Source organism: Montipora capricornis, chromosome 9 (genome assembly GCF_036669925.1).
Source record: "Montipora capricornis isolate CH-2021 chromosome 9, ASM3666992v2, whole genome shotgun sequence".
Lineage (NCBI taxonomy): Eukaryota > Metazoa > Cnidaria > Anthozoa > Scleractinia > Acroporidae > Montipora > Montipora capricornis.
The window spans coordinates 47,711,906-47,721,905 of NC_090891.1; the positions used below are offsets into that span (position 1 = coordinate 47,711,906).

Sequence of the window (10,000 nt, forward strand, 5' to 3'; positions counted from 1 at the left end):
CAATTTTAACTTCCCGTGTTCCATTTTAATTTGAAGTAGGTTATATTTTTTAAAATATCTCTACTTCCTTTCTGTCTTCAACAATTAAATATTCCGCCCCCTGCACTAAGAGGAATACATTCTTTCAGTATATTCGGCTGTGTCTCCTTTCAATGATTCAGAGCTAAACCAAAAAAATCATCGGTCTTTATATTTAAGTTCACTCAACTGAGGTAATTTCAAGTGATTTCAATTGATTGGCATTGCCTGTGCATTTCTTGCGATGTAACTTCTTGTTGCCTGCTTGACGGTAACTTCTTTTCATTTCTCTAAAACCAAACTGGTCTCCTAGAATGACTGATAATTTAAAATTGCGGAGATGACTTATGACAGTAACTTTGTCAGTGAATAATTTCTGAAAGTCTTGTGTTTATAAAATGGACACAAATCAGAATTAAAACTTCCAGGTCATTGATCTTGACGGTATCAACAGCTTCAGATCCCCATTTCTCGTTGAATCTTGTGGAAGTGGTTCATCCCAAACCGGGAAACCGTTGGTCTCATCGCGTGATAACAAAAAGACTTATTGTTATTTGGAAGAGAACTTCAAATATTGTTCCAGATTAAGGTGGCCTTTTTAATCATTTTGCGATATCGGCTCGTATACGGACATGGATATTTTTTTGAGCGGTTCTGTCTGTAGCTCGACTTTGAGTGAATAAATGTGGTATTTGACCGATGAGAAGACATGGAAATATTACTTCATCATGAAGGTCATCTCGAAAGCACCTCGGTGTTCAAGATTGAAAATGGCACTTGAACAATAGGGATGAGAAATAGAAAACAATTTGTCGCCACCAACGTCAGTGTAAAATTGGTCACGCGAACGCCCACGCGTGTAATGGTTGTATGACGCAGCAAGTTTTATAAGAACGCAGCCAAAACAAAAGTTGTATAGCTGACATGTAAAATGCCAAAACGCAAGATATTTGATTTAAGAATACATGCAAATGAATAGATTTGAACTGCGGAATGGACATGAAATAAAGATTGATCATCGTAGGGTGGATAAGAAACTTAAACCGTCGCAAAAAGCCTGGAAAAATCCAGGCTAGCTTGAACGGGATTCGGACCCAGGACCTTGCGATTGCGTAGCATTGCTCTACCAACTGAGCTACCAAGCCAGCTGGGAGCCGGTTATTTGCGAGTCCAAGTTCTATCCCGTAACAGTGAATGAAACGATTTAAAAACTTTCATTTTAAGATCCTGATTCAGCTAAAGCAACAAAAGAGATTGAAGTTATTATTTAAAAAAATGTTTTTCTTTTCTTCAGTGTGATCCAGGGCATGCGGCGAATGTGTTATTTGAGTCCCTATACAATGGTCCCCCTATGATAATGCTCCTTGGTGCAGCCTGCCCGGATTCCATCCGCGCAACTGCACAGATCGGAGGGATCTGGAACCTACTCCAGGTGATTTACTTAATTAAAGTTGAATATTTTTCTCTTCATGAAATAAGTTATGGCAAAATGCAAAATAACCTTAACCCCTCTCCTGGTTATGAGTCTGATATACTGGTTCACAAAAATAGTATTTTACGTTATATCCTTGGCTTGCACCTGGCATCATGGTAGCCATGTTGGTATACTGGGCCCGGTTGTTCGAAAGCCGATTAACGCTAATCCCAGATTAAAAATTAACCAAGGAGTTTATTTCTCTACTCCCAAATGTTCTTCAAAGCTGATGTTCGGCAAAACTGTACATTAGAAGAAGTTAATCTTGCAAAACAAAAATAAGCAGAGGAAACTTTCACCTTAAAGTTGGAAAAACGAAAGCAAAGTTTTCACTAATCATCGGCTTTCGAACAACCGGGCCCTGAACAACAACGAAAACGTCTTTTGGAAATTTGACTCTATTGTTATGCAAAACGCAAGCGACATTTTTGTTTTGTTTTGTACCCCAACATGGCCGTCTAATCACGTGAGTGCAAGCCAAGAATAACCCTCTCGATTCCGTTGTGCGCTTTTGTCGATGGCGATGCTCGGGGAAGCTCGGAAAAAATCCGAGTGCTCCTTTGCAAGACTCGGAACCTACCCCCTTCCGATTACTGGTTCAGCTTCTCTGGTTGTTTACCATTTACAAAAGATTTCCGGAAATTTCGACGGAAATTTCTATTGGGTGAAAAACGTGTTCCATTTAACTCAGGCCGGTTCACCGCCCAGTGATTGCGATTTTACGCGCCAAAATTAAAAATATGGCCGTGAATAGCCTGGAACTGGAAAGACTTTTCAAAACTTGTACGGATCAGAGGAAAGTCGAAACAGATGTTGAAGTCACTGAGAAGAGACCTTTCAAAACTTGTAAATGGAACACACATTTCCATCGGAAAATTTCCAACGGTAAAACGGGACTAACCTTTTCAGACATCCCGCCGCTTCCGGAAATTTTCCAGTGGAACGAACCAAAGAGTTGTGTTCCATTTACAAACCAACCGGAATTTCCGTAATTTTTTTCAAAATGGTAAACAAGTCAAATTCTTTGCCAAGCTTATCCCATTTCCTAGGTTTTTCATATTTAAATTTTATCAGGTGATAGTAGTAGTTTTTACATTTATAATTTTCCAAGTCAATGACAGTCTTGAAGTTATATATATTAACACGTAATTTCGATGGAACAGACTGTCTTAGACCAGTCCAAACCAAGAAATTTGAGTTTGTTAAACTTTGCTCTTTCATTGCTCTAAATGACAGAGTATTTGTCTTTTCATAAAGCTAGAAAGGGTTGACTCGGGAGCCCAGTATCAAAGCGGATACGGGCTCCATTTGATGGGCTCCTGTAAGTTCCAACTAAGCAAGAAGAAAAATAAATGAACCACGCGTAGTCGAACTGACTCGACTGATTTCCGAGTTATGACCTCCTCATCGAAACCATTAACTGTTTGACTTCTTCCGCAGGTTTCTTACGCCTCCATTTCATCTGACCTATCTAACAGAGAGAAGTACCCACTGCTGTACAGCACTATGCCACCTCATTCAGCTCAAAACAGCGCTAGGATAGCTTTCCTAAAACACTTTCAATGGAAAAGAATTGCCACTATTTACCAAAATGATCACGCCTTTGGTGAGGTAAGACAGGGGAATACAACCCATAGATCGTGAATCTTACTTCAAACAAAAACATGGGACACATTTAAAGTGAATACATTTTAAAATCTCAACTCATATGTTTAAAATTCTCAGGCAATGGAAGCTTTTCAGAAAAACCTCCTCGAAGGTGACTTTGAACTCATAGCAGCGGAAATAGTCCATGAAAACCCTAAATCGCCTATCCAAAGTCTCAAGGTAAGGCTGTCTCAATTAATATGTATCAATGGCTCGATTTATACTAGAGAATGGGTCATCCGTCCAGAAGCATCATCCGCCAAGACGAATTCTCTGTCTAAAATAAATACAGGCGAACTACGAGACGATCTATCGGTGTGTCTTATAGTTCGGCCAACTTATAGCTATGCACGACGAATATCCGAGATTGGGCGACGAAAAGGCTTGGATAACAGTCATATTGGCGGTAAATTTCAAATTCAATGAACGAAATGATATATGAAATAAATCGTATACTGAACAGCGGATATGAAGTTGCAGTTACGGACGCAATTTTAGCAATTGCGTAGAGAAGCCTGAAAAATTTAGGACTTCAACGGGGTTTGAACCCTTGACCTCGCGATATCAGTGCGACGCTCTAACCAACTGAGCTATGAAGCCACCGAAGGTAGGAGCTGGTCATTTGTGTGTTCTAATTTTCCCGTGAGCAATAAATCAATGAACGAAATTATCTATGAAATGAGATCAAGTAACGCTATAATTCATTTCATATATCATTTCGTTCGTTGATTCATTCTTCACGGGAAATTAGAATTGTTTGCAGTAAACTGCGTTGTTGCCACCAGTTTGAAATTTAAGTAAAGCTGCGATCCTTCGCAGTTATGTACGGAGTTTTAGCAATTGCGTAGAGAAACCTGAAAAATTCAGGACTTCAACGGGGTTTGTACCCGTGACCGGTGCGACGCTCTAACCAACTGTGCTATGAAGCCACTGACGTTGGCAGCTAGTCATTTGTGGGTTCTAATTTCCCGTGAAGAATGAATCAACGAACGAAATGATATATGAAATGAATTATAGCGTTACTTGATCTCATGATCTCATTTCATATAATATTTCGTTCATTGATTTATTGCTCACGGGAAAATTAGAACACACAAATGACCAGCTGCCAACGTCAGTGGCTTCATAGCACAGTTGGTTAGAGCGTCGCACCGGTCACGGGTACAAACCCCGTTGAAGTCCTGAATTTTTCAGGTTTCTCTACGCAATTGCTAAAACTCCGTACAACTGGTGGCAACAACGCAGTTTGCTGCAAACAACCGCTTTCTTAAAATAACAAGGTCTCGATTTCATGGATAGTTCGTCTTTAGCCCGTATTTTTGCACATAGACGGATGATCCGTCCAGACGAAATATCCACGGAAGTTCGTCTGGGAAGCCAGATAGTTCGTCTGAGCCAATAAATCCTATGTCTGCCTGTATTTATACACAGACGGATTACAGAACGAACTACCGTTCTCTGCCCAAGTTCGTCGCGGACGGATTATCCGTTTCTAGTGATGATGCTTCAACGAACAAAATTATGGTCAAAATAAAAAGCATTTTAAACTACATTGATATAGCAATTTTTTTTTTTCAAACAGAAGAAAGACGCTCGTATCATTGTTGGGATGTTCCATGAAGACCAGGCTCGAAAGGTTCTCTGTGAGGTAACTTTCTCTTAAATGTGATTACTGTAGCCATATGTTGCAATTGACCCACCTTTTATGGTCTTTGTCGTTTTAAGAAAGGAAATAGGATGCATCTTGTCATGTAATATGTAAGGGTTTTGATTTAGTCGCTAGTGGCCATGGGAGTTTGCGCGGCAAAGACCGGGATGTGGGAGCTTCGCTTCGAAATGAAAGATCCGTTTTTTTGACTGTGAGCTATATTATTCACTGTAACAGTTTTGGTTTTATCAACAGAGTTGATAATGTAAATTGACCACCGTACAGAGATTCTATAAAAGCTTTAGCCCTTCGTTAGAGCGAATGAAGGAATTATGGGTTGTGTGCAGTTTTTATAGTGGAATAGGGGCTACGCTATTGGTGGTAACATGGCAACGTGAAAAATAGGAATAGTTAGTTAAATGAAAAGCGTTCGTTAATACCGTGGGGATTAAGGGTGCCGATTTGGAAGATGAATTTTTGTTCCAGATTCTTGCGGTTTTCTGACCGTCGTACATTGATGTAGGGAAAGGCCGCTGATAGCCATGTGTTTCTTGGAGTGGTTAGGGAGATTAAAATGACGAGCGACTGGCTTAGATGCATCCTTGTCATTCTTCTCAACATTGCGAAGGTGTTCCAAAGCATAGCTCCTATTCCACTATAAAAACAACACACAACCCATAATTCCTCGATTCGCTCTGACGAAGGGCTAACGCTCGAAACGTCAGCTTTTAGAATCTCTGTACGGTGGTCAATTTACATTATAGCTCGGAGAAAAAATTCAAAACTTTGTGGCTATATACTCATGTTGCATTTGGTCATTTCCATGTTTTTTTTTTCTTTTGTCAAAGTCTGAAATGAATTGTATAGTGAACGCATGTACATGGCTAGCAGTAGCTCATTCGGGGTGTTATGACGGTTCTGTGATCATCCCTCCTTGCTTAAGGAAGAACCCTCTGTCACTGGGAGGTTAGCCAAACGGGAAAGGGACTCAGCACGCAGGATACAAGCACAGAGAGGTCACTGCACCTCTACCGAAGCTTGTCTCGAGCAACTGCCGACCGTTTGAGCATTGGACTTTACCATGTGGGAGGTCGCTCGTTAAGGTGCTAAATTTCTTTTTCCCTTTTTCGAAGGCCTTTAAAGAAGGCATGTATGGAGAACATTACGTTTGGATCTTATTAGACTGGTACGACAACAAACAATGGTGGCTGATCAACGATAATCAAGTTGATTGCACGCCGGAACAGATGGACAAAGCAGTCGATGGATACTTTTCTATAGAGAGTGCTAGAATTGTGTCAAGCAATGCACCAACCCTATCAGGATTGGTAAGTCATTACGTGCGCAAAACGATGGTTATTTCTCACTTCTATGACACTTGCGAGGTCATCACGTTGGGTGCTGCATTTGTTGGATTGGCTCCCAAACAAACTCGCTCATTTATAATTCGTGCTGTATGAGTGACATGACATCAATAGGATGCATATATATCGATAGCATTTAGATGTAACACGTTCTGGATGGGTTACGGCCTTTAACAACAGTCAAAGGTTTTAAGCACGCGCGAGTAAATGTGAGAATCAACGCAAGTGATGAGTAGGGCCAGGAAAACGAGTGGAAGGTCAGGTTCCCTCGCGAGGATCACGCGCTATTTAATACAGGTGCTAGTAAAGCAAAACACAAAATAAATTAGCCTCTGCCGCCGACCACAGAGACCCTTTTAGAGTCTTTCTCCAAAGAAGCGCCTTATAACACGAATAAAAAAATCCAGATTCGGATAAGAATCCAAAATATTTTGGGTATAAATACTTCACTGTAGTGTTGGGCCTCACTCGAACTTAGAATCATTAACCTCAATATGCTACTGTAGGACAACAACTAATGATTATCTAAATTAGGCTTGGGCCGAGCCGAATTTGTCCTTGTGAATAACATCTCACATACCCACGGCCTGCTCTCGTTCTGGCCTTGTAGCTCAGTCAGTAGAGCAGCGGTGATCTAATCCGAAGGTCGTGGGTTCAAATCCCATCCTGGTCAGAGTATTTCTCTGTCCTTGTGTGGGCCCAATTCCAATACTAGGGTTAATCTCTGATGGAATAATTGCGTATAAATACTTCACAGTAGTGTTAGGCCTCACTCGAACTTAGAATCATTATTATGTAAGTTTAATGTTATTAATAATTGTTATTATAAATATTATTTGGAGCTATTTGGGTTAAAAATCCCTATCGGAGTGTTTGCAAAGAAACAGGAAATCCTTCGCAGGATTTGGATTTTTCCGGCCTGAAGAAACAGTACTTAAGATTGATGTACGAAAATGAATTTACATCTAAGCATACGCATTATGTGCGTTCTTAGTGCGGAAATTTTCAACTGACTCGAAGTCTTCTCGAAGAGAAGCAAAACTACCAAGCAATTTCTGTTCTATAACGAACGAAATCAGTGATATATGAAATGAATCATAAATCATATATCTCTTCGTTATATCTTCTTATGAAATGAATCATATCTTAAACTGCGGATATGAAATCAAGTGAAGCTATGATACTCGCAGTTATGAACGCAATTTTAGTAATTGCGTAGAGAAGCCTGAAAAATTCAGGACTTCAACGAGGTTTGAATCCGTGACCTCGCGATGCCGGTGCGACCCTCGTTGATTCATTTATCACAGGGAACATTTCAACCCACAAATCACCAGCTCCCAATTTCTGTGGCTTCAAAGCTCGGTTGGTTAGAGCGTCGCACCAGCATCGCGAGGTCACGGATTCAAACCGCGTAGAAGTCCTGAATTTTTTCAGGCTTCTCTGCGCAATTGCTAAAGCTGAAAACACTTAATGTAAAAAGAATAAATTCTATGCAGAAAGGAGCGCTCTTAAGTTTTGTTTCGCTGAATTGAAGGACATGAAACATCTTATATTCTTTTGTAGCTCAAATATTTTGTTTATTTCTTTCCAGACTTCAGAACAATTTCTTAAGCTTTACGATAAGCAGAGCGAAAACAGGACCAGCATTTACGTGCCTTTTGCGTTTGACGCCATGTGGACAATTGCCCTAACTCTAAACAATTCCATTCATCCAATTCGCATCAAATTCAACAGGTCTTTGGAAAATTTCAACTACAAAGAGAGCGGCATGGTACAAACTTTCATCGAGACGCTGCAAAGGTTGCAATTCTCTGGGATAACGGTATTATTTTTTGTTTATTTATATCGGTATTTCGAATAATAGTAATTTATCTTTCGATGGTTTAGAATTTAAAATTCCAAAAGTTTTCTGGTTTTCAAATGTATTTGCAGGTATGGAAGAACTCCAGCTGGTTAGCAATGTCTTAGGCTACCAGCGATATCAATAAAGTTCTGGGTCTCTTTATGTAACGTCGTACTTCCATGCAAGTTAGAAATTTGAATGCTAACAAAAAAACCTTCGAATTGGAAGTGGTCGAAGTTCGAGCGTAACTATCACTTTCTAATTTTTTGAATTTGAAAATAACGAGGCTTTTTTAAAAATTTAATCCCTTTTTACGATAGCAAATTAACACAAGGATGAAATCGATATCTACGATAACTTACCATTTTTTAGCTAAACGTGAAATGTTTTTTTCTTAGGGTACTGTAAAATTCACAAAGTCAGGTGAAAGAACGAGGCCAGCTTGCGTTAAGCAATTGCAAGGTAAATTACTTACTTTTTTATTATTTTATTTTTTATTATCTCCCTAATTTATCACTAGTTAATTTGCGCAACAATTGTTCCTTTTTCCTTTTCAAAGGTGGCAAGTCTCGAGTTGTGGGCATTTATTTTCCAGAAAACGGCACAATTGTGTTCAGTGGAGCAGATTTGCTATGGCAAGGTAGTTTTTGTATTGCATGAATAAATTGAAATGTAAAGAAAAAGTCTTTTGATACAACTGATGGACATTTAAAGACAGCGGACCTTGAAATAAATACCAGCTTCAAATAAGCGACACTTGAACCCGTTCATTAACTGAACAAGATGTATGGTCAATGAGGGACGAGTATAGAGAGTTTCTTCGTGCATAAGGGAAAGACATTGAACTAGTTTTTTTTAATTTCCCGGGCGCGGCCATCTTGTATACTTGTGACATGTCACGGTTGCCCTTTTTGTTGTTATACAAAAACTCTTTTTGTCAAAATAATAGGCAACCACAACAATTATTACAATTATTCAATTATTCAAGATGGCAGCCACTGGAGCACTTTTTCTTCAATTTTCGAACAAATTCAGTCAATCCTCCGCTTTAAAGTCATTCTTTTGCAGGAATTGACGTTGCTTTAATTTAAATCGTTCTTCATTGGATCGGAAATCGGTCAAAGTAAAGGATACCTACAGTCTCTGATTTTCTCACTTATTCTGCTCAATATTTTTTTAGGAATGGACGGCAAATCTCCTCCAGACGGAAAAATCACCATTTATGAAACAGAGTACATTTGTACTCCGCTGTTTTGTGTCATTGTTATTTTTGTCACTGGTGGCATTCTTTTAGCTCTGTACTTTTTATGGTTTAACGTCAAGCATCGAAATAACAGGTGAGACATAACGATCTGATTTTAATTTAATTCAACTTTATTCATTCAATTCAACGAAAGGAAAGGATACCAAGAGGTGATCGGCTCATCCAGGGTATCTGGCAGCCGCCGGACGTAATTGACTGAAAGTGAGAGTCGATTTTGATGAGGGAGGAAAACTGAGTATCCGGAGAAAAACCCTCGGAGTAAGATTGAAATCCACTGAAACTCATCCCACATACGACTTTGGAGCCGAGGGTTGAACCCTCAGATAATAACCACAAAGCCATCTTGACTTCCCAGCTAAAGCTTAGGCAGTTGTTATTTTTTATGTCAAATTTTTAAGGGTAAAGGATGGCTCACAATTGCTTTTAAACAGCGTGTTAGTTCCAAATCTGAGACGTAAAATCCACTTTTCAAAGTTGAACTTTTCAAAAATGGATGCACGAAGTTGATTTGATGTCTATTTCTAGCTCTCCATTTGTTAAAAAAACATAACGTTGGAAGTTACTCAAATAGAGAAAATCAGAGAAAACGCAGAAAAATAGTTAACTATAGAAAACTACTGTTGCCCTTATTATATCAAAGCTACTAATTTGGCTTGTTCTTCAAACGATGCCGCTTTAAGACGACAATGTTTTTTTTTTGGGGGGGGGGAGGGTATGCTGAAGTCGCTCCTGTGACAATGTT

At 39.4% G+C, this 10,000-nt stretch overlaps 1 protein-coding gene and 1 non-coding gene across 3 annotated transcripts in view; one reads left to right on the top strand and one right to left on the bottom strand.

Moving 5' to 3' along the window:
• Positions 1 to 10,000, top strand: part of LOC138015546 (gamma-aminobutyric acid type B receptor subunit 1-like) — a 23,752-nt gene that overhangs the window by 3,886 nt on the left and 9,866 nt on the right. For both annotated transcript variants that reach the window (XM_068862616.1, XM_068862615.1), the window contains exons 2-10: positions 1,313 to 1,450; positions 2,933 to 3,103; positions 3,218 to 3,319; positions 4,722 to 4,787; positions 5,921 to 6,115; positions 7,743 to 7,973; positions 8,393 to 8,456; positions 8,554 to 8,634; positions 9,175 to 9,331. In XM_068862616.1, the coding sequence (XP_068718717.1) occupies positions 1,370 to 1,450; positions 2,933 to 3,103; positions 3,218 to 3,319; positions 4,722 to 4,787; positions 5,921 to 6,115; positions 7,743 to 7,973; positions 8,393 to 8,456; positions 8,554 to 8,634; positions 9,175 to 9,331 (1,148 nt within the window). In that variant the 5' untranslated portion in view covers positions 1,313 to 1,369. The remainder of the gene's footprint in view (positions 1 to 1,312; positions 1,451 to 2,932; positions 3,104 to 3,217; positions 3,320 to 4,721; positions 4,788 to 5,920; positions 6,116 to 7,742; positions 7,974 to 8,392; positions 8,457 to 8,553; positions 8,635 to 9,174; positions 9,332 to 10,000) is intronic.
• On the bottom strand, positions 3,667 to 3,739 carry Trnai-gau (transfer RNA isoleucine (anticodon GAU)). The gene has a single exon. It is a non-coding gene; the product is annotated as a tRNA-Ile (tRNA).